The 24,312-nt window shown below is 47.8% G+C and overlaps 1 protein-coding gene across 1 annotated transcript in view; it reads left to right on the top strand.

Annotated features, from left to right (window-relative positions):
• RAP1GAP2 (RAP1 GTPase activating protein 2) overlaps window positions 1–24,312 on the top strand; it is a gene marked incomplete at both ends in the record, with an annotated part of 213,508 nt that overhangs the window by 135,826 nt on the left and 53,370 nt on the right. The window contains 1 exon segment of the mRNA XM_080923050.1: window positions 23,651–23,686. Coding sequence (XP_080779176.1) covers window positions 23,651–23,686 — 36 coding nt within the window.

Below are 24,312 nucleotides of genomic sequence, written 5' to 3'. Positions count from 1 at the left end.
GACAGAGGAGCAAGGGAGTGAACAGATATTCCATATGTGCAGTGGGGAATTAGGCCACCTTCTCTTCCATAGGTCCACACAACTTCTTCATGCATCCAAGAAGCACCTAGTCCATTAGGTCCTACCTGTCAGGAAGGGAGCACGTGGGTCCAGCACTGGAGGTCAAGAGCACGTCGGGTGATTTTTTTTTTCTTGCGTGTGCAAGCCTCTCACCTGTAGCTCAGAATCCTCTCCCCACCATAGCCCTTCGCCAGGCACAGCTGGGAAGCTGCCTCCCCTGTCAGCCTCCCATGCACATGTCTAGTGCGGTTTCAGCTCCTCACACACCACAGGGTGTTAGGAGGATCCCCACACTCCCTTTGCAGTGTCATTGAATGTTTTCCAAGGCTGAGTTCTGCCTAGGGTCTGGGGACACACAGAATGGGGGACAGCCAGAAGGGTAACAGTTGTCCTCGCATGCCCAACTTCCGGACAGAGAGGCACTGTGAACAGAACCCAGCACCTGACCGAAGGCTCCTTGGGTGCTCTAAGGGAGAGACACTCATTGTATTTCGGTATTGGTGGCTTTAAGGGTTGGCATATTAGGGTATCCATGGCTGTGATAAAATACCGTGACTAAAAGCAAGCTGGAGGAGGAAAGGACTCACTTCATCTCACACGTCCTCTAATAGACCATCTCTGGAGGAAGTCAGGGCAGAACTCACACAGGTCAGGAACCTGGAGGCAGGAGCTGAGGCCATGGAGGAGCACTGTGTACTGACCTGCTTCTCATGGCTTGCTCAGCCTGCATTCCTTTTTTAAAAAGATTTATTTTATTTTATTTACATGAGTACACACTGTCACAGTATTCAGGTACCAGAGGAGGGTATTGGATCCCATTACAGATGGTTGTGAGCCACCAAGTGGTTGCTGGGAGTTGAACTCAGGACCTCGGGACGAGCAGCTAGTGCCCTTAACTGCTGAGCCATCTCTAGCCCCTCAGTCTGCGTTTTTATCTCACACCCAGGACACCACTCAGTGAATTGGGTCCTACCACATCAGTCATCCATTAAGGAAACACACCATAGGTTTGCCTATGGGCCAGTCTGGTGGTGGGGAACATTTTCCAAAATGGCTCTAAGTTTGTGTCAAGTTGACAAAATCCAATCAGCACGAATGGGAAAGACAAAAGTGTGTTCATGGTGCATGGGAGGAGTCTCCAGGAAGGTGACCGGGAAGCTGTGCCTGGTAGTGAAAGAAGGGCTTTGTGAAGGGCAGGGAGGGTATGTCTGGACCCTGCAGATAATAAATGCAAAGTACATGGACAGGTGAGTGCCTGCTCCTAGGCAGCAGAAAGGAAATTGTGGCTGCAGGGGTGTGAGTAGGGAAGGGCGTAGAGGAAGCACACACACACACACACACACACACACACACACTCACACACACACACACACGCACGCACGCATGCACGCACGTGTGGATCCTGAGAGTGGGTTTGGATATTTTAAAAAATAACTTATTTCTTTTTATTTTATGTCTACTGGTGATTTGACTGCATGCATATTTTTGTGAAGGTGTTGGATCCCCTGGAACAGGAGCTACAGATGGTTGTGAGCTACCATGCGGGTGCTGGGAATTGGACCTAGATCCTCTGGAAGAGCAGACAGTGCTCTTAACCGCTGAGCCATCTCTTCAGCCCCATGGGTTTGGATTTTTAAGAATTACGTTTTGGTTAGTATTTGTGTGTTTGTGTTGCTGATAGAGCACAACTTTTGGAACTGGTTCTCTCCTATCACGTAGGCTCTGATCACGTCAGGCTTGGTTGCAAGAGTCTTTACATGCTGAGCCATCTCCCTGGCCCAGGGGTTTGAGTTTAATTAACACAGAGATGTAATTTACATTTGGCAGCCATGTGTGGAGAATGGATTATTGATCAGCAGATGAGGGAGGAGGGAGGCTTTGTGAGGGAAGCTGTCGCTGGAATCCAGGGCCTTGGACTTGAGCAGTCAGTGGAGGTGTCAAGAATGAGTGAATGGCCGTTAGGTTAGAGAGGTCAAGACAAGGGAATGGGCTGGTGGCAGGTGAGGGGGAGGGAGTCAGGAAGTCTGTCACAGAAGGTGTGAGGTGTGTGCAGGTCCACAGAGGTGGCTAGGCCTGAGACTCCACCCACCCCAGAAGGAAGAGTGTCTCCCACGTGCTAAGCCTGCTCTGTCCACTGAAGATAAAGGGCTCCCTTGGCTTCCAGGTGCTCTGCTTTCTAGAGGTGCTTGACTTGTGCTGCCTGCCAGCTCCAGGAGATGGTGCTCTGTAGATTTCACCGTGTGCCCTGCTGAGCTCACCTGTATCCCTCCCTGTACTAGCAATCGCATCCCCACCTTTAGGCCTTCAGAACTAGCCGTAGTGTTCAAATTCCTGGTGGCCCTGTCAGACTAGTTACTCGCTGGGCACCACTTGTCAAAAGGACTCCTTGATTTAATGAAAATGGCTCAGGATGGTGGTACATGTATGTAATGCCTGCACTTGGGAACTGAGGCAGGAGGATTGGAAGTTCAAGGCCAACCTGGGCTCCAGAATGACACTGTTAAAAAAAAAAAACCCAAAAGAACAAACAGAAACGATGAGTGAAGTTGGGTCTGTCCCTCGTGAAAGGCCCTGGGAACACAGGTAGGACTGAGTGATTTGGAACTCTTGGGTGGATCTGCTTGCTGAGTGCTGGGCAATCAATCCTCTGCCTGGACCTCACTCACTAATTGGCTAGGAGGTGATCTGGAACTTCTGCAACTTCTTTGACATCTGCCTGTGGGCTGCTTTTCCCCTGGGACTCACCAGCCTCCCCATGTGACCAACACCATCAATGACAAGGGAACTTGAGGCTAGGGGAGAGGTCCTGAGCTTATCGGCAGTATACCCTGTCAGCTGGGTAGACCCATTGCCCACCCCCAGACTCACTATTCAGCTCTCTTAGACCAAACCTGAGCCAACACAGCTCCCTCAGTCAAGGCAAGGATGCCTGACGGGCCTCACTTTCTTTGCTTTGCTGGCTGGTCCACGGTTTCAGTCTAAAAGTCTGAAGGCTTTGGTCCCAGATCTGCAAGGTGGCTTGCACTCTTGGGATCAGAGCTCCTCGCCGTGTCTGACACATGTGTTGGATACATCCATCACTTTGTCTAGCGAGCAGAAGGATAAGGGACTCCTTTGATGTTCCTTTGCTCCAAGACCCTCCTCTGTTGCCTGTGATCCTGAGCCTGGGTCAACTGGGGAGACACACTGGAACCAGTGGCGGATGATAACTGTTTATGACAGGCAGGCATGAGCAGCTGATCCTTTTTTCCTTGTCTTTGGGCCTCATAAACCCCAGAGGGACTGGGCGTGTGTTTGCAATGAGTGAGTGTTTATTGCGTGTGTGGGGTGGGGGTGGACTTGAATGCAAATGTTTTGGGTAGCACTCTGTTGTGCTACCTCAGTGTTTGGGGTGTCTGAGGGTGGATATTGTGGGACTCTGCACCGTGAATGCATTTTCAGCCAAATGATTTCCCCAATCAGGGACATCTGGGCTGGAAGGGACAGTCCGCTGTTTCTCCCATACAGCTAGTTAGGGTCTTCGTTTGCCCCAGCACCTCATTTATCAGCCCCAGCTGGCAAAACAGGGAAGGCAATCGTGTTATTTGACATACGGTTTATGGAAGGGAGAGCTGTCTAGCATCAAAGTCTCCATGCATTGTACATGTATAATTAGGCTGCTGGAGCCTGGGGACTGAAGTATTTATTTAGGTAATCATTAACTAGAACATGGAAAAGAAAGAAACATGCAATTTGCAGATGTTCTTCCTTCCTGCAGGTTAACCTGAAGTGAAGCTCCCAGCTGGTGGGGGGGCTGAGCGCCCCCAGCCTGCCTCTGCTATGGCTTTCTGGTGAGGGAAGGCTGGGGAACTTTTAAGGGTGGCCAGGACTGGTGGGGATGACATGTCCTGGTCCCATCAGAAGAATCACGCACCCCCACCCCACCCTCCTTCTCATGATCTTTTTTCCAGTCTCTCTCTTTGCTCTAAACCAGTGCTTCTCAACCTTCCTATTGCTGTGACCCTTTAATACAGTTCCTCATATTGTGACGACCTCCAACCAGAAAATGATTTCCATTTCGACTTCATAAGTGTTTTTTTTTTTTTTTTTTTTTGCTACTGTTATAAATTGTAACGTGACTATCTGGTATGCGAGATGTCTGATATGTCAACCCACAGGTTGGGAACACTGCAAAACCAATCAATTGACTCAGTGTTCATTCCAGCACATTCGTTGTGCACCTACTGTGTGCTTGGTGAGAGCCAAACTCCAGTGAAATCCCAGGATTCTGTTGTTCCAGATGTTCAGAAGACCTAGATCACTGACATTCTTCAATGACTATCCTCAAACCTGTGCTGGCCACTGGTAGATGGATGGGTGCCTTGTTCTTCTCTTTGAAGCAGAGGGTGGGCAGCTGGGGGTCTCCAAGGCAGGATGGTGCTGGGGTGGTACTGGTCTGCTGCTGGTGACAGGCTCCTGATGATCCCTCAGGGCACAACAGCAGCTCTCCTGGAGGAGGGTGGGAGCGGGGCCCAGGAGGGCAGAGGGCCACAGGGGAGTGTGGGCAGTAGTCTGGAGGTTCTGCTCCTAGCATTTGAACAGAGTGAGATTGACTCCTTTTTGCCTTGGTTTTCTCTAAGCAGCCCTAGCATTGAGTTGTCTGGTGGTCTAGATGACCCTACATGTTGGAGACTAGTGGGATGAGGTGGGGTTCACAGCCAGGTTACTGACAGGACTCAGAAGCCCTCTCTGGTGGGTAGCCAAGTTCATAGTTATGCAAGAAGACTCATTCTTCAGGGGCAGGAGATGGAAGGATGTTCAGGCAGGGACAGCGAGCTAGTGAGAGGGGAACAGGAGCTGTGGGTCAGGCCAGGTGCCACATCTTGCCATGGTGAGTTCTGTTTGGGTGACCATACCCAGAATTCTCTTCATTTCTCTCTGAGCACAGGTCCAGGCCAGTGCTGGGGTGGAGGAGGCTGGCACTGGTGGGAATAGCTAGTGTCTGTGGCCCTGAACTGGTCTGTGAATGGAGGAATGGATGGTAGACGGAAAGTCTTGCTGGCTAGTTTCTAGTGCAGAGTCCCAAGGGTGCTGTGCATCAAGCACCAGCCAGAAAGTGAGCAGGGGTCAGGGACAGAAAAGAAACGGGAGAGAGGGAAGTGTGAAGCCAGGCCTGTCATGGGACGGGACTCCACACAGGCTGGCCAGGAGGCAGCCCATGCCATTTGTGTCTTCTAGAGCCAAGGAAGCTTTTCTGGAAGGCCAGTGGCCTCACCTTTTCAGCCCTGGGGTCTGTTCTCTCTCTCTCTCTCTCTCTCTCTCTCTCTCTCTCTCTCTCTCTCTCTCTCTAGCAGGAACCTCAGCAGCCCTGAGGCTTGTATGAGGTCAAAGCCACACCTGTCCCTTTTTACCTCCCTATCTGCTGAACCTATCGGTTTCCTCTGACACAGACCCAACAAGGTTTGTCTCCAATGACCTGAAGGGACTTTTCACTGCAGCTTTTCCAGTTCCTCCCTCTCACTAGGCTCTTGAAGCCAACTTTCATGCAGCGAAAACTGGAAATATCAAGCCACACACTAGATCAAGACCAAGAGTTTGCCAGAGGACATCAAGGCTAGGAGACTCTATGGTGCTGTGGTGCATGCAACTCAACCGGTACTGGGTGGCTTGGCAACCAGATCCCCTGCTGCATCCTGGGAAGTGGGGCTTTTGCTTCAAGGTAGCTGTGTTCTGCACACTTTGAAGGCATGTGTGGCCTTTCTTGACAAGTACTGGTGGAGTCTGTGGTAGTTCTCTTTTTAAAAGATTTATTTTTATGATTTTCAGTTATGTGTGTGTGCTTGTCTCTGTATGGCTATGTGTGGATGAATGCAGGTGCCCACAGAGGCTGGAGTTCAAGGTGATTGTAAACTGCCCCTCTTGGGTGCTGGGAACTGAACTCTGAACCTCTTTTAAGAACTAAATAATGTGCTCTTAATTATTGAACGATCTCTCCAACAGCTACAGAAGTTTTTGGGTTTATCTTATTTCTTATATACTGTAGCAATGTTTCTGAGGCAACATAGCTTTATAAAGAAAATGTTAATTTTGGCTCATCATTCTGGGAGCCCACAGTGGAGGGCCAGTATCTGGTGATGGTTTTGATGGCAGGTTTAGAGACAGGGAGCTCATGTACCATTCGGCTGGATCCTTTCTTACAGAGGTGCCGGTATTAAATAATGGAACTCACCCTGATTGCTTATCTCATCCTGATCAGTTTCCAGAGCCTCAACTTGAACAAGTAATTGTTTAAACCCCTGCCTTTCACGACTTCATAGTGGAGATCAACATAGTGGAGATAAACCCCGGGGCACACGTTCATCCCACGTTCTCACTCAGCTGGGTCTCTATCCATCTTCATTTTTATTGTTTAGACTTTGAGTTGGTACCATGATGGACAAGCCACTTTCCTAAACACTTCTGGTTCTTACAGCTGTAAAAAAACTGTTATTTTCCCATTTTACAGGTAGGAAAAATCGAGGCTTGGAGAAGAAAATGAAACATTTCCCTTCATAGACACTAAAGACACAAACACAAGTCTTGTGATATCAAGCTTCATGCTCTTACCCCAACCCCAAGAAATAATCAGGAGGCAGAGGAAGGGGGAATGTCTGTGAATTCGAGGCCAGCCTGGTCTACAGAGCAAGTTCCAAAACAGCCTGTCTCAAAGAAAGAAAGAAAGAAAGGAAGGAAGGAAGGCAAGAAGGAAGAAGGAAGGAAGGAAACAAAAACCAAATCAAACCACCCCCCTGCTGCAAGCAAACAAAACAAACCACCAAAAACTAAAAAACCTTACTAAGCCTCTGCTGCTGGAAGCACTGCTCCAGAGACTTACCCTCCCCTTTTGGTTTAAGTACTCTGCAATCAGGAACATTGCACGAGCAACAGTGTCCCAGTGTTTGCAGTTGCCAGTGTTTGTGGTGCTGTGTGGTATACACAATAGCATCTTGTCTTATGATGGGCACTGCTGTAGATGGGAGGAAATCTGGTGTGCGTAGACACAGCTTTTGCCACCAGGGCTTTCCAGTTGTGAGGAACAGTCAGACCCAGCCATTAACTGTATTTTGATAGCTACACAAATAACAAACCAAGCCAAGTTCTGTGGGGACTTTGGTTGAGAGCTTTCTAGATGGCTTTTGAGGGGCTGTGGATGCAGCTCAGGGATGGAGTATGTGCATAGCACATACAATTCCATCATTAGATGGGGGGAGTGGGGAGGGAGAGAGAGACAGACAGATAGACTTTAGACAAAGAGACAGACAGTCAGAGAGAGAGAGACTTTCAGGAGGACAAGTGGTATTTGGGCCTTAACAAGTTGTGTGCCGATGTAAAAATTTGAATTCTCTGTCTGTCTGTCTATCTCTGAGTGGGCAGGGCCAGTATGCCTGTGGTACTGGTGGTGCTGAGGCTTAGGTAGGAGAACACATGAGAAGTGTTTAGTTGGGGTCTGGCACACGTGGTGAGAACTCGATACATGTTGGCATCCATTCCCTGAGTATAGATTCTGTCAGTCCAGCGGCAGTTATTGATTATTGATGGCTGTGTGTGTGGTAGGCACTTCTGCATTTGTGATCTCTGTTCATCCCGGGAAACACCCAGCCTGTGGGGTAGGATCATTATTCCATTTTTTAAGCCAAGAAAACAAGACTGGAGGTCACAGGACTGGCTGGTGGCCGGCTGTGGTTTGGATGCCAGTCTCTCTGACTGTCAGCCGGTCTTTTCCCTGGACCGCAGCTGCTGGGGAAAGATTGAGGCCAGAAAGAAAGTCTGGCTGGTTGTGGGTGGGGGCTCATAAGGCTTGTGGTGCTTTATCACATCATTACCACTGGGTGTCCTGAGTGATGGCGCTTCTGGTTGGGAAGAGAACCGGTGTAGGGGTGAGGCAGGGGTTTTTGGTCACAGATGAGGGTCTCATTAAAGAGGAATGTGCATGGGCGCAATTCTCCCCACCCCCCACTTATGTGGACAGTGGCTAGTTTTCCATCACCAGAATGGCTACTTGTCTCTGGCCTTCGCTCTTCCTTGCTTTTTCTACTTGGAAGTGCTTGAGGCTCCTGGGCCCTGGAATGAAGTGGGGGTGAGTAGGAGAGGGGCTGAGAGTGATCTTCCTGGAGTCCCCATCTTTAGCAGTGCTTGGCCCAGAGATCAATAAGTCAGGTCTTTCTTGCCTCCTCACTTCCTCCTAATGCATCCCTGTACTACAGAAGGGATTTGGACCATAAGCGCACTCTGCTCCTACTGTGAGCAGACTGGCAGCAGAAGCATCCTGGCTCTGGTGTGTCCTGCTTATTAGAGCCTGCCACGCCCCTGGGACTTTGACCCCTGGGACTGCAGGAATGGCAGGGTCTGAGGGGGCTCTATGGAAAGGCTCATGGGGTCCTAAGCAGGAAAAGGGAGAAGCCAGAAACAGGTGCAGGAGGGTCAGGGGCACAGGAGCTCCACACTTGGTCCTTGGGCTCAGCAGGGGCTCAGCTCATAAGAGTCGCCTCCCTAACACTGCATGCGCCATCAGCCTCTCAGGATTTGGAAGGGACATTGCAAGTCTTCCCAAGAGTTGTGGTTCCCTCTCCCATGTGGCACTTGCAAGTGAGGTGGCCCAGATTCTATCTAGCCCCGTGTTTCTCTCTTTCCCATCCATTCTGACCTCCCATGTTATTTTAACCTTAGGGACAGACCCACGTCAAGTCCTCTATTGAGCCATGCCCTCCCCTCACGCACAAGGACATCTGGCCTTTCTATCTTCAGCAGACAGGCCAGGCCAGGATGTGTCTGGAATTCAGGGGACGGGACTGGAGAGGCAGAGACAAGCCTTCTGGGTAGGTTACTTCTCATGCTATCTTGGGAGCTGGAGTGGGGATAGCTATCTTTTACTTTTTGTCTGCATTTTTCTTGCACGCAAGGCTTCCTAACTCACAGGTTGTGAGTACTACATTACCCAGTACAGCCTTCCTTACCATCCAGGACGCTGGCACCCTTCCATCCTGCCCTGTTTTCAAGGCAGGATCAGAAGGGGAGCCTTCTTTTCATTCTTGACTCTCCTGGGCCCCAGGTACATTCCAAAAAACCTCTGGCCTGGTGCTCCTTGGGAGTGTCTCCTCACCCTATGACATACATACAGTGACTCTGCCAAGCCCTGGGTTACCCAGAGAAGCAGCCCAAGCAGCAGAGGGTCAAAGGTCATGGCTAGTTAATGTGGACTAACAGCTTTGGGCGGGCAGACACCCAAATCCTGCAGTTCCTTGTTTGATCTTAAGGAAGTTGTCCAACGTCAGCAGCTGCCGCCACCTTGGTGGCAGCAACAGCAGGTAGCAGCCCCGGTAGTGCTTCCACCGTGAAGGTCCTACCTTGTGGGGGACGGGCACAGAGAAGATGATGGAATTCTTAAAGACGTTTGTGGTGAGTGTCCCTGGCTGGGGAGGGATCCTGTCCATACCCTGCTGCTGGAGAGACCGTGGGTAGAACCGGGTAGAACCCTACTTGGCAGGGAGCCCTGAGAAGCTATTTGCCTACTCCAGGCATGGAGGCTTCCTGTCACTCAGGGGAAGGAGGGGCAGAAGTCAGTGACAGATTTTTTATTTGTGGGGTGTGTGTGTATGTGTGTTGTTGGTGTTGTTTTGGGGAAGCGGCAGCAGGAGGAAAGGTGTTGGAGTCAGAAACCAGACCTTTCCTGCATAGCCTGGATCTGAGGAAGGATCCTGGCCTGTGGCTGGGTCTCATATTTTTCTGACAAGGTTTCTTGGTTTGTGCCAGGGTCTCAGATGCCCTCCGGCCCACCCAAAGCCATATGTCAGGTTGGCATTCCTAGAACATAGTTGGGAGGGGCTCTGCTGGATTTCACCTTAGCCTAGAATTCTTAGATGTGGTTGGTGTGGGGCTTGGGCTGGAGACTGAGGGAACCATGTCCGGTGCTGCCCTGGAGGTCCGATGGACTCTCACGTGAGCCAGGGCTTTTGTGTCTCTCCTGGTAGACTTGGATGGCCCAGAGTAACATAAGCTAGTCAGGACTGCTAGGTTTCCTGTCCACACACCTGCTGGCCAGAGACTTTCTTCCCCTCCTTGGCTAAGAGTGGCAGGGTAGGATGAGTATGGGAAATGATGGGATGTATTTGGGGATACACTTCCCCAGTCTCAGGTTACAAGATGAGTGCTGAGGGACCAGTCTCTACATGATCAATCAAACGGCTTGACTTCCTTGGACCACACAGGGACAGGTAATGGTGACAAAACTGATGCCATTGAGCACATTGTTTTCCAAAGATCATGTGGCTGCTGTGTGGGAACCTGTGAGAAAGGGGCGTCAGGAAGGCCTGAAGTCTAATGAGGAGGCCCAAGAATGGTCGTAGGGAAGACAAAATGATGGAGGTGGGAGGGGGCGTGGCGAGGAGACGCCATCAGACTTGTATGAACACTGGCTGTGGATTTGTAGGAGGATTAGCGTGTTGGGGGCAGGGTGGAGGCTGAGGGATAAAGAATGACTCTTAGGGTTTCGTTACTACTCATTGTGATGGTGAGACTGATAGATGAAGTGATTTTAAGGGAAGATTTAAAGAGCGTTCTGTTCTTGTCTTATTGAGTTGGAGACCCTTATAAGGCATGCGGGTGAGATGTTGGCTTGGCAAACCTAAATAGATCTTGTCTTGATCCTGTCTCTGCCTTTTATAAAAATGTTCACTTTTGGAAAGTTGTTTGATTCCTCAATGTCTCTAGTTCTGTAGCAGCCCCCTTCCTACCATGGGATGATTGTGAGCAGCAGCAGGAGGAGGAGGAGGAAGGGGAGGAGTGTGGGCATACTCAGTGCTGGCACATTTTAGGATCCCTAAGAGAAGACACCCTGAGATCCCTTACATCATCTAAGTTTTCAAGTTGGGAATATTCAACAGCTTTATATTGTCCAGAACAGAGTGTGATACCATGTCTCATAGGCTGATTTGGATTCTAAATTTAGTGCGTTCCACCCATGCAGAGATGTTTTTTAAACATTTAGTTGATTAATAATGAGTTGATTGCCACTGTATAAAAATTGAGAGAGCTTACATAAAAATGTGGATTTCTGGCTTATCTTGAGAACTCTAGCCACACCGAGCTTGAGTTTCTACTTGGCAGCTTCTGTAGAGATAAGGAGTGGCTGCTTCTCTTGATACTTTAATGTCGTCTTACTCCTTCATTTCATTAAAAAAAAAAAAACCATCGAAGTGAAATTTATATAACATGAAATTAATCATCTTAAAGTAAACAATTTGTTGGCATCTCACAAGGGCACAATATTGTAGAACCACCACTTTTATCTAGTTCCAAAATATTTTATTTTCACCATCCTCAAATAAACTCCCCTCAACAGTTACTCCCCACCCCCGCCACTGTCCTCCCCCAGCCACTGGCAACCACCAGTCTGTTTGCTTTCTAGATATTTTATAGGAATGCAGTAATCAAGTTTCTGTATAGCAAAAGAAACAACAAAGGGAAAAGGCACGCTGTATAGTGGGGAAAATATTTACAAAGTACATAAAAGATGGTAGGGCTGTGGGGGGACTGGGGGTGGCTGAAGAGATGGCTCGTAGCTGGGGGAATGATCACTACTTTTACAAAGAACCAGAGTTCCATTCCCAACACCCATGTCTGGCAGCTTACCGCATGTAACTGCAGCTCCAGAAAATCTGATGCCCTCTTCTGACCTCTGCATTCACACATACACCATGTGGTGTGTACACACACACACACACACACACACACACACACACACACACACACACACACGTTAAAGAAGATAGTGGGCTAATTTACATGCATGAGTAATAGACTGAGAAAGAAAGATTTTAAAAGACATTTCTCCAAGGAAGACATTAAATGGCCAACAAGCATGTGAAAGGTGTTCAAGCAATTCACAGGACTGTTCCATGAACTGTCAGAGAAACACAAACTGAACTACACAGAAGCACCTTCCATCCCTTAGAAGAGCTGGGCACCTCATCCTCACCGCACATACACAAAGATAATAAGGCCTGGTGAGACTGGGAAACTGGTGAGACTCTTGTAACACTCCTGGTGAGAGTATGAAACAGAACAGCTGCTATGGAAGACAATAAGGAGAGCACTCAGGAAACTAAAACAAAACAAAACAAAACCAAAAAATGGGAAAGCTGTTTCAACAAAGAACCATCTTGAGGAACTGAGTTTGATCCTCAGGACCCTTGTGAAAAGAATGTATCGGCTGTGTCAGATTTCTTAAAGTTTCATATTAAATATAGGGTCAGCCTCTGAGCTTCTATAGTGGCCAGGATTCTTCTTGAGACTGTGTTAAGTATGCACACTTTGTTCGGGGCTGCCGGCTGTAGTTGACTTCTTTTCTTATGGGTGTGACAGATGAAATTTAGGAGTGGAATGGTTTATCTTGGCTCATGGTCTCGGAGGGATTTCAGTTCACTGTGGCAAGGTAGGCATGGTGGCAAGAGTCTGTGGTGGAAGGCTCTCTAAAAGTCATAGGCCAGGAAGCAGGGGAAAAAAAAAAACAGAATGGAACTGGAAGCAGGTGTAACATTCAAAGGCCACCTCTTGTGCCATCCAGGCCCTACCTCTTAAAGGACACACAGCCTTCAAAATAGTTGCACAGCTGGGAAACAGGTACTCAATATATGAACCTATAAGGGACATTCCAGACTCAATAATACAGGCTACCACTATCAAGTCTTCCCATCCACGAACATGGGATATCACTCCATTAGTTTAGTGTGCCTGTGGTTTCTTTCAGCCGTGTTTTATAGTTCCCAGTCCCAAGGCTTGTGATTACATTTGTTCCCAGGCACATTATTCTTTTTTATGTGGCTATGATTGGAACTGCTTTTTATGCTTTCCCTTGTTTGTTCATTGCTGGTGCAGAAAAACACAAGTGATTTATTTTGCCCCCTGCAGTTTTGCTGGTTTTGTTTATTAGCTCCAGAGGACCCTCCCTCCCCTCCTTTTTTCTCTTTATTTCGGTTGCCTGTCTAGGATCTGTACTATGTCCTAATGTAACAACTTGCATTTCTGCACCATGGAAGCTTCGTTTTTTCTTGACTCTGACTACAGCCTTCAGTATTCTGATTAGTGGTGGTGACAAAGACATATGCATCTTGTTCCTAATCTCAGTGAGAAGAAGGTTTCCATACTAACCATCAAGCTCTTTGTTTGTAAAAAAACAAAACAAAACAAAACAAAACAAAAAAAAATAATGCCCTTTGTCATGTTGAGGACAAACTCAGCTGTCCTTCAGTCACACTCCACCTTGTTTGTTTAGACTGCATCTCTCATTGGCCTAGAACATAGAGTCAGCTGAACTTGCTGGCCAGGGTGTAAGGGTCTGTCTGCCTCTCTCCCTGGCACTGGGATTCCGTGTCTGGCTTTGTTTACTTCAGTTTTAGATGATCATTCTTAGACCCGCATACTTTCCAGTTAATGCTGCCTACCTGAGCGTGGGTCGGGAGCCATCCACTGGCAACCACTTACAACAGCAATCACACTTATAAAGAAGAGTGACGCCCTTTCCCCTAGGGACCGTCGGTTGCCAATAACTCTTCAGAGGGGAGACAGCATCATAAGCCTCTTCATGCTAGAATGTGGGACTGGCTTAATCTTGTACAAACCATGTTTGGGAAACCAGAGCTGCTCCTGGTTCATAGCAGTGACCATGTTATATCCAGAGGCCACGTTTCCAGCTTGGCTTCCTGTCTTCCAGATGTTCTGTTCTTCTCACCCCTTCTTCGGTGTTCTCTGAGCCCATGGGAGGAGCTGACATAAAAGTCCCACTTAGAGCTGAACACTGTGTCACTTATTCTCAGCACTCAGAGCTGTTCTGAGTCTCTGATGCCCACAGCAAAAAGAGGTTTCTTTGACCAAGGTAGAGAGCTTAGATATAACAAAGATTTAGAAGACAGTTTGACCACATGTCTATATAGCAAAATGATAGTAGCATATATCCCTTATGGCTTACAACCTTCAGACATGGACATTAGAGTAGGTGTACATTTCCAGGTCTGAATTCTCTTCTGTGGAGCAGGCTTCAAATCTAAGCTGAGATGTAGGTTGATGTCAAGGCGATACATGATTGGACAGTAGAGAGTGGAGTGGGGACAAAGTTTTGGTAAGGTGGATGAGAAGGAGAAAGCAAGAGATTCAAGAAGAGGCAACATGGAAGCAGACATAGATGTTTCTCTCGGTGCATTGCTTCATGGGTAAAGGTTGTTATGAATATTTTATAAGGGATGAAATTGTACAGGACTCTTTGACTTGTCTAGGTGAGCAAATTATATCATACCAATTGGATCAGAGTATTTTGGTGTGTTCTTTGATGTGGCGACTTAATTGAGTTCAAAGAAGGTGTAGTGGAAGGATGCACAAAGCCTTCCATGGAGTTGGGGTGTGTGTGTATGTGCAAGGCTTGGTGACAACATGCCAAGGGAAAATGGGTGAAAACAATACGCTGGGGTGGTCATGGATCACCCAGGACAGAAGCAGCTAGGGCAGGCAGAGTGGACTGCCAAGGAGGGGAACCTCATGTAGAAGGTGGTTTGCAGATCGTATGGCAGAACAGCAGTTGGGTCCACATGTGTCATGTGGCCCTGAGGGTGCCGATGCTTGCGCGGGATAAAAGGTTGCCTTCTTTTAATATTTACTGCAATACTGAGAGGTGTTGGTTACCTCTCTAACAGCTACTATGGCATCACCAGGCATACCCTGCTGTTCAGGTCAATATTATAGTATTCAGGGTCCACCTCCAGGTAGCGCCATTCATGACTCCCCCGTTCTCGCAGAGAGCTGCACAGTCCCTTCCAGCACTACAGAACATACTAGCTGGAAGGTAGCTATCCAGATCAGTTCCAGCCTGAGTTCTCTGTCTTACAGCCATAGTGTGCTGCGTCTTCAGCAGTAGGCGGCCAGCCAAGAATAATGTCAGTAGCCTGTGTTGTTTGGAGGGCGGGATCTCTGTTTCTCATCTTGAAAAAGATTTCTTTTTTGTCAAATACTAATGTGTCAAATTAAATAATTATTTTTTCCTCTTCTATTAATGATCATATACTGCATAAAATTTTTTTATGTCAAACCAAGTCTGCATTTCTGGAATGGGACCAACAAGGCATCCTAAGGAGTCAGTCCTGGCCACTCCAAGGCCTAAGACTCAGTTTCCACATTTGTTTCAGTTTTCTCTTTGTCAGAAGAGTCTTCAGTTCATGCTGCTTGAGCACCTGATATTTAGGCCCAGGAAGGAGGCCGAGACAACCAGGCCATTGGTCATCTATCCTGACTGTCTTATGGATGGGGACATGATGAAGAAGCAGCAGACCAGGATGGTGTGATACACTTGATGCTTAGGTAGCCATGGGGACACATCTGATGGCTTGGGAGTATATGTGTGCTCTGGTGTCCAGCTCCCCTGGATTTACATAAATCCACTGACAAAACTCTGAGAATATTTTCTTTTATGTGTATGTGTGTGGGGTATGTGTATGTATGTATGTTATGTGTATGTATGTGTGTGTATGTGTATGTATGCATATGTATGTATGTATATATATGTGGTGTGTGTGTGTGTGTGTCTGTATGCGAGCAGAGGATAGCAAGGATGCTCAAACCCCTCCTGAAGCAGAGGAGTGTGGAGCAGAGCCCAGAGCTGGGGCAGGTTGCTCAATGGGCACATGCTGAGTAGGTAGGTGGGCGGCAGTGCTCTCAGTTCTCCAAGTCTGATGGGAGCAGTAGTGAGGAGGGAGGATGTTGGTAGAGGTCCCATGGGCTAGGGAACATGAAAGAGAAAAATAGACTGTTTGCAGAGAGAAGCCATGCCAATGTAGGGCTTCCCTGGGCCAGAGAGAGGGAGGCAAATGGGAAGGGCACCAGGGGGTGAAGTGGGCTGTCATTGATTACCTTCTTCAGTTAGACCCACAGGATCTGCAGCCACAGAATTAAGTCACCTTGGATCAATAGTGTTCAAATTAAAACGTAGGTCTCACTGGATCTGATAGTGCAAGCCTGGAATCCAGGCTTATCGGGAGGCAGAGGCAGGAGGTTCACAAAGTCAAGCTACAGAATGAGTTCAAGGTTAGCTTGGGCAATCCAGTAAGACCCAGCTCAAAATGAAATCTATTAAAAGCCAGGGATAGGGTTTAGTGACAGAGAGCTTGCCTAGCATGTGCAAGGCTCAATGTTCAGTCCCCAGCATTGTGCACGCACACACACACACACACACACACACACACACACACACACACACACACACACGGGGCGATTGAGCCATCAATCGATCAATCGAGAGAGCAAACACGTATCTGTATTAATACCATACATATATCCCTTTCCGTTCACATATCAGTTACATTGCATTACATATTATAAATAAAGTAGGAAGGATCTAAAGCACATGGGAAGACACATGTAGATTATATGAAAATACTGTGACATCTCATATAGGAGCCCTGAGCATCTCTGTATTTTGGTATATGCAAATGGTCCTGGAACCAGTCCTCTCCAGACACCAGGGAACGACTGTCTTATACAAATGCTATCTATCTCCTATTCATTTCACTCACTGGGCAGTGGGGAACTGGCAGGCAAAAGCTCAGGCATGATTTCCTGAGATCTTATAAACCCAAACAGCTCCCCACAGTTCCTGTCCGTGCCCATTCCTGCTTCCTCTGACCTCCTCCAGCGTTACCTTCCCCAAGGACTCTCTTTGGCCTCCAGAGGGAAGACCAGACGGTTTCTATATTGGGAGGTGATGAGGACAGAGACTGAATGGATGGAACCCTGGGGCCCAGCCTGTGACTTCCCTGGTTGGGCTGGTTCTGTGATTATTTCATGGCCTAGTTGACTGGCTATGAAAGCAGAGCCCAGGGGGAAATGCTGGCCACAGCTTCCATTTGGGTGGCAACAGTTGTTGCTAATAATAAAATCCACAGCTGAGCTGACACTGCTGTTGGATCACATTCCTCAGTGAAACACAGGGGCCTGGTTTCTGGGTGGAAGGATCCCTTCCTAAGGATGCCCTGGCCATGGCTTTCTCCTATCCTACAGTATATATGGGAGAATGCTAGGGGGTCAGTGAGCCGTTATGAGATTGTGTGCCCTTGGCTGGGTAGAATATTCTCAGAGAGATGAGAATGGGTCCAAATGGCTGCAGTGTAGTTCTAGGCTGGCCTGAGTCACCTTGCTTCTGGGTGGAAAGGGGGACTTACTCTTTGCCAAGGGTGGAGTTGTCCCATTGGAAAATTCATCGAGTCACTGAAAAGTTGGGCCAGTCCAGTAGAGTCCAGCTTGCATTGGTTAGTTTCTGATTCAGAGCCTTGTCCACAAAGGAATCTTCCGCCTGGTGTGTTACTCACAGCTGAAGATGAATCATGGCTCTTCTTACCCTCTATGCAGCCTCAGGGCCATGGGGTACTCACTCACAGTAGTCGTCCAGAAATACCATCTGCGGGGAGACTACTGGAGTCATAAATAGCAGAGTATTCTAAAGCCGATAGAGCGTCTCTCAAGGGCTGTTCCGGCAGCTTTCTGACCCCTCCTGCCTGCGGCAGCCGTCTGCTTAGCATTTGCTGTGGAGCAGGCCCTAGCTGGGTGATTTTACTTAACCTGTGTAAGACCCTTGGAGGCCGAGGATTACCTGATTCCGTTTTCAGTGAAGGAAAGGGAAAGTGTAGTATACACTGTTACCATATAGCCGAATTGTAGCAAGGATGGCTGATCCCAGCCTTGAGTTCTGGGGTTTCAAGTCTCTCAGGTCTGTATCCCGGCTGTCCTTTCCATTCGACCTTAAAATGTTTGATTCAGAGGCTGGTCCACTCCCTGCTCACCAAATGCTTGTATTCCTTTTCTTTCCCACCTTTGCTGCCACGGTGCCTGGAAACCATGCGCTCTTCAATCCTCTGTCAAGCCGTTTCCCTTTATCTTGTAAGGTCAGCCTGCACCTTGCATTTTGTAGGAGCCTTTCCTGATGTGTTGGTTTTAATTTCTATACACACATATGCACTTCGATAATGTGTGTGTGTGTGTGTGTGTGTGTGTGTGTGTGTGTATGTGTTAAGGCCAGAGTTCTACATTAAGTATTTCTTTTTCAGTTGCTTCTCTACCTTGTTGTTTTTGTTGCTGTTTTGCTTTTTTTGAGACCCCTTCCCTTAGCTAGCCATCCAGTGTTCCTCTGGGATATACGCGGCTATCACCCCAGTGCCAGGATTACGGCACACTGCGGCAGCATCTCACTTCTCACATGGATGCTTGGGATTTGAATTCAGGCCCCCGGGTTTGGGGGGCAAGCACTTAACTGATTGAACCGCCTTCCCTGGCTTACATTGTCATGTTATTTTATTTCACAGTTCTCAGCTCAAGAGGTAGAAACCAGTTGCCTGTCCGTCAAGTGTGGGCTGGATTTCCTACTTACTGCTTCCAGTAGTAGGATAGGGCGGGGTGACGGTGTGTGATTTCAGATTGAATAGTGCAGGACAATACAGCTTTTGCTGAGTGTGCCCTCTCTTGGATCGCTTACTCTTGTTGTGAGCATAGCTGTTATATCTTGAGGACATTCAAGCAGATAGTGGAGAGGCCCTTGGGATGCATTGTGCCCTTCTGTGGATGACCACGTGGCTGTTAACTCCAGTGAAGCCATCAGGTAACTATGTCTTTTTTTGACTCCCGAATGCATGCTGCGTAAACGGTTTAGAACCACTAAGTTCTGGAGTGGTTTGTTACGTAGGAGAGGAGCATATTTGGAGTGTCTGTCGGTAAGAAGTGCTTCACGTCTTCTCTGAGCAATGTGGGCTGGTCATCTGCTGCATCACCCTGCATAGCTTTTAGCACAGTTACGATCGGGTTCCTGGGAAGCTGGACCCTTCCTGGTGTTCCTAGCATCCTGTTCGAGTCTTGAAGGGATTTTTATCAGTTGGGGTTCACTGATCCATTGGAGGGAACTGTGGAAGAGGTTTTGGTTACTAGCTGGAGGAGCAGCTGGGACTGAGCTGAGTTTATGGGTGACTCAGGGATGCCTCTTGGTCAGTGATACACAGAGCTAAGTGTGTACCTGAGAGCACTTTGGCTTGAATCCAGGGCGTTCTGTAGGCGCCAAAGACTGTGACCTGTGTCCTGGCAGCTTCCGGTGGGATGGACCTGAAGCTGGGTTTAGAGAAAGCGAGGAAAATAAAAAGGTCTACCAGAGCCTCTACACACATGTAAAAATCTTTAAAACTTGGATTATACATTAAAAGCCATTTATACAAAATTCTGAAGAACAGAATGCTGAAGAAACACTTTATGTCATCCTCAGATCTGCCTGTGTACACTCAGATACCATTTGATGTTTAACCGAAAGGCAGGGACCACCTTCCTGTGTTGTTTCCGATGCTTTCCCCTCAGCGAGCCCTGCACTGTGAATCTGTGTGAACAGAATTCACATAGTTTTCTCCTGTGGGATCCTTTCTCTTCTTGAGACAGGCTCACCTGTATCTTAGGCTGGCCTTGTGCTTATGTAGGTGAGGATGGCCTTGAACTCCTGGTCCTCCCATTTCAACCTCCTGAGTTCTCCGCCTTGCCCAGCCCTTGTGGGCTCCTCCCACCTCTGGCTCCTCCCCCCTTTAAACCTGTAAACACCCCTATATGCCTGTATGTGCAGTTGCTCACATATTCTTTTAGGGTCAGTTCGCCTGAGCAGTTTTATTGGCCCAAGATCTGTGAACCTCTTATAATACCTTGGCCACTGAGCACCCCAATGTCCTCTAGAAAGAACACCCCAGTTATGTGCATTCCTACGGATCCTGTGTCCGTCACCCCATATTTTTGTCGACACTGGGCAACGCGCTAGATGAACGGTGTCATGTTATTCATAAGTATGCTCCTTTAATGACTGAGGAACCCAGTGCTTGTCTCTCTGCTGTGAGGTCAGTTTTCTTTCTCCTCTAGTGGATGCTCCATGTCCCGTGTGCATTTTTCTGTTTTCCGCACCAAAAAAATGTTTACACATATGATGTGTGTCTGCTGTGTGAAGCAGCCCAGATGTAGAAGGGAAGCACACTCCTGTGTGCCCTCCTTGATATGATTACCTACCAGTAGCTCGAGCTGGTTGTTTCCAGTGCATGCGTTGAGGTTCTTTCATCTTTTTTTTTTTTTAAATATAAACATGAGATCGTATTCAACGTGATGTCCCCTGACTTGCCTTTACCTAAAACGTACTGCCTGTAGGAGACCGCCTTACCTGAACAGCATAAACTGTTCTTCTTTTTGAACTGTTGTGTAGGGTATAAAAATCTATCTATTTCCATACAACTTGATGACTTGGGTATAGCCACAGAGTTGTGCAGCCACTGCCGCAGCGGCAGGAGAGAAGCTCTGTGTCTTCATTCCAGTCTTCTGACCTTTCCTCCTTCAGCAACGACTGACCTACTTTCTGTGTGCACAGACACTTGTGTTCCGGACACTTCATAGGTTGAGCCGCTTCATGTGTAGCCTTTTGCGTTTGTCTTCTTGCACTTACGGTAATTTCCAAGATCCATGGCAAGGTTCACAACAGTGGCAAAGTTACAGTTGTGAAGAAGCAACGCAATAATGTTATGGTTGGGGTCACCATGACACAAGGAACTGTATAATATTAGCAAGGTTGAGAACCACTGATCTATGTGATAGCACAAATCAAGACTTCTTTCCTTTTTTATGGCCGCATACTATTCCATTGTAGCTATAGGTCATATTTTATTTGCCCATTTTCCCAGGTGGGCATTTGGGGTCTGTTGGCAAGTCTGAAAAAAATATGGCGGTGAGAACATTTGTGTAAAAATATCTGAGTTCCTGTTTTCAGTTCTTTAGGGCGTACACATAGAAATAGAATTTCCAGGTCAGGTAACATCTCTATGTTTAATTTTTTTTTATTGAAAATAGATTATTTTTCATATAGTACCTTTTCTTTCTTGAGATAGGCTTTCTCTGTAGTTCCGGCTGGCCTGAGACTTGTCATGCAGACTACACTGACGTTACACTAACAGCTGTCCTCCTGCCTCTGCCTCCTGAGAGCTGGGATTAAAGGCGTGAGCCACCTTACTTGGTTTCATGTTTAGCGATTTTGTTTTTAGGAATTAAGAGTTATTTTCCACAATGTGTGTGCTGTTTTACATCCCACCAACAGAACATGAGACCCCGATGTCCTCATGTCCTCACCCCCCCCCCGCCTACCTTTCTAAAAATAATTCTTTGAGAATTTCATACAGTGTATTTTGGTCCTGTCTGGCCTTGCTCTCTCCCCCTCAGTCCTCCCAGATTTTCCCTTCCCCATTTTTTGATTTTGGCCATCTGGGCGAGGTGAGTGGGGTCTCATTGTGGCTTTGCTCTGCTTCCTGACAGTTAACAACACAGCGAGTCCTCTTGTGTGCTTACTGTCCATCTGCATCTGGGGGGGGGGTGTCTATACAGATATTCGTGCTTTTTCGCGCGCGTGCGCACGCGCGCGCGCACACACACACACACACACACACACACACACGTATGTCCATGTTCACATGCTTGTACAAAGGAAAAAGGAGGCCCAGGCTGATATCCAGAATCTTCATTTATTGCTCCCCACTGTATACATGAGGAAGGGTCTCCGCCTGAACTCGGCTCATTGATTCAATTAGTCTAGCTGGCTCTGGATTCTCTGTCCCAGGATTACTGACAGGTCTCCACCCCACTGAGCTTTTAGGTAGGTTCTAGGAATCCAAAGTCTGGTCCTCACACCTGCACAGCAAGCTCTTTACCTGCTGAGCCATCTTCCCAGCCCCGCATTTGCTATTTTTAAATGGAACTATTTGTCTTTTTTTATTGTTGGGTTGTTAGCATTCTTTACATCGTCTATGTACAATCTCTTATCAGATACATGGCTTGCAAACACAGTCTTAGTCTGTGGGCTGTGTTTTCACAGTGATCATGAAGATTAGTATTTGTTCTTATTTAAATATTTGGTAGAATGTACAGTTGAAGCCATCTGGCCCTGGGGTTTTCTTTGTGGGTAATTTTTAAATCATTATTTGTTTTGATTTTTTTTTTTAAAGACTTTCTGTTTCTTTCTGAGTCAGTTTTCGTAGTTTGTGGTTTCCTGCGAATTTTCCCACTTCATGTAAGCCATTCAAATTCTATGCCATGTGACTGTATACAGTATTTGCATTCTTAGTCTATGGATGTAGCATAGTCTAAACACTTTGTTTTTTACGGTTGTAATCAGTGTGGTGACAAGCATTTTTACGAGTGTTTGGCATAGTGTACATATGTCAGGGTATAGATTCCTAGGGGTTGTAGCTGCTGGGTCAGGAGTCTATTTAAATGAATGATGGCCCTTTCTGTCCTCTTGTCCCTGTCCTCATTGATCTGTGTGAGCTCTGTGTCTGGCAGTCCCAGTGCCCTGGAGACTGAGGTTGAAAGAATGCTGTGTGGCGTGTACTTCAAGTATGTGGAAAGGCCAGGTTTGGAGTCTGGATGCTTGGAGGCTACTCTGGCTGTGGGTTTTGGGTGTGGGTGCCTCAGGCCTACCCCTGTACCTGCTATGTCAGGTTTCAGATGGTACGTCCTTAGGTGGCAGGCTTTTTGCCTCTTTCGCAGGCCTGCTTTGTAGTCTGACAGAAGATTGGCACCTGAAGCAGGAATGAGTCTTTCCAGGTGACTTTCCACAAGTCCTTCCTATTGGTGCTACCCTTCTGAAGGATTCTAAGGGCCACAGATTGCTCTAGCTCACAGATGTCTGCCGAGCATGGAGAGTGTTGGGTGATGAGGCGTGCTCTCCCTTATCACCGCTGCCTTTCTCATGAGGGGCGTGCCTTCTCTGGGCACTCGCTGACTTACAGATGCCAGAGTTCAGATGTGGGCAGTGGTGTTGGGCTGGTGACTTGGGTGTTGGGGAACTTATGAGGGAAGTCCAGTCTTGCCAGCTTCCTTGATCCTTTTTGTCTCCATCCTGGAGTTTACACAGGTGACACCAAAGTAGGTGAAAGGTCTTGACAGGTGCTGTTGGAGCAATGAAAAATAATTCATGCTTGGACCTGGAGGCCCTGGAGCGTTGCCTTACCAACTTGCTATAGATCTCAAAGCTGTGCCTCAGAGGCTGGAGACACAGGGCCACTTCAAGACCCAGGCTAGGGCAGATGTGTGTTTGCTGGCTCTCTCTGTCAGGTCCTGCGTGAGACTTTTATGGGAGACAGAAAAGACTGGTGTTATAAATGTCAGACAACTATAAGTGTTGGTCATGTCAGCATTTCTACTGGCTGGAAATATCCCAGACACCAATCCTGTTGGAGCGTGGGTCTTCCCAGGCATTTTGGAGGGGATACTTGGGTTTTCTCCAGGGAACCACATAACCTCCTCCTGCAAGGGACTGCACTCTGTAGGACTGATCATCAGCTGGGGCCTGTTTTATTTCTTTGATTGAAGTGTTCTGGCTCTGCAGGCCTACAAAGGCAAAAATCACATTATCATCTCTCTTGACCCAAATGAGTCTTGTCCCTGGGGAAGGAAGGCTGGGGCTCGGTTTCCAGAGGGTTCACAAAAGGGAGACATTCTCAGAAGCCCTTCCTACTGAACCGCCTACCCCCTTTATATCTTTCAGTCTGCCGAGTTCTTCGAGATGCTGGAGAAAATGCAGGTGAGTACCCTAAACGGTGCAGTTGCCTACCTTCAGGTGTGGGGGCTGTAGGGTTGTGGGTCTCAATACCAGGAGGTGGCTTGGAGGGAAGGGACCCTCGGCACCAACATCTTAGGCCACTTTCTGTTAAGTGAGTGACACTGAGTTCTTGGGTAGAGGGCTAGCCCAGTACACCGTTAACCCTTGGGATATGGGGAAGGCTCAGTAGAGCTGTTAGTTCTGGAAGGAGCTGAAAAAGCAAGCCCCATCTAGGGAAGAGTTATGTGGAGTCCGGGAGACAGAGCCACAAGTGAGATCTGAGTTCAAATCCTTCAGTTGCCATTTACTGGCACAACCTGCTTGCCAATTCCAAGTCACCAAAACCATACAAGAATAAAAATACCCATTGATAACAGTGTTGCAGATGAAATGAGGTCCTGTATGTAAATGTTTGGGGGGGTACCCCAGGAAAGTCAATGTTGGAGTGGATGTGAGGACCCGTTTGTAGTCACAGTCTATATCTCGAGCTCTGTGGGTTAAGGCGACTGTGGATGTAATCACTGAGGGGTTATAGCAGCCATACCGAGCATGTATAGACATTGTCTTTGCCATTCTTCTGATGAGGCAGCAACACTGTCGTGTAGGGA

This window comes from Micromys minutus, assembly GCF_963924665.1.
Source record: "Micromys minutus genome assembly, chromosome: 10".
Taxonomy (NCBI): Eukaryota; Metazoa; Chordata; class Mammalia; order Rodentia; family Muridae; genus Micromys; species Micromys minutus.
Note: the sequence above shows the minus strand (reverse complement) of the source record. Positions and strands in the feature narration are given on the sequence as shown.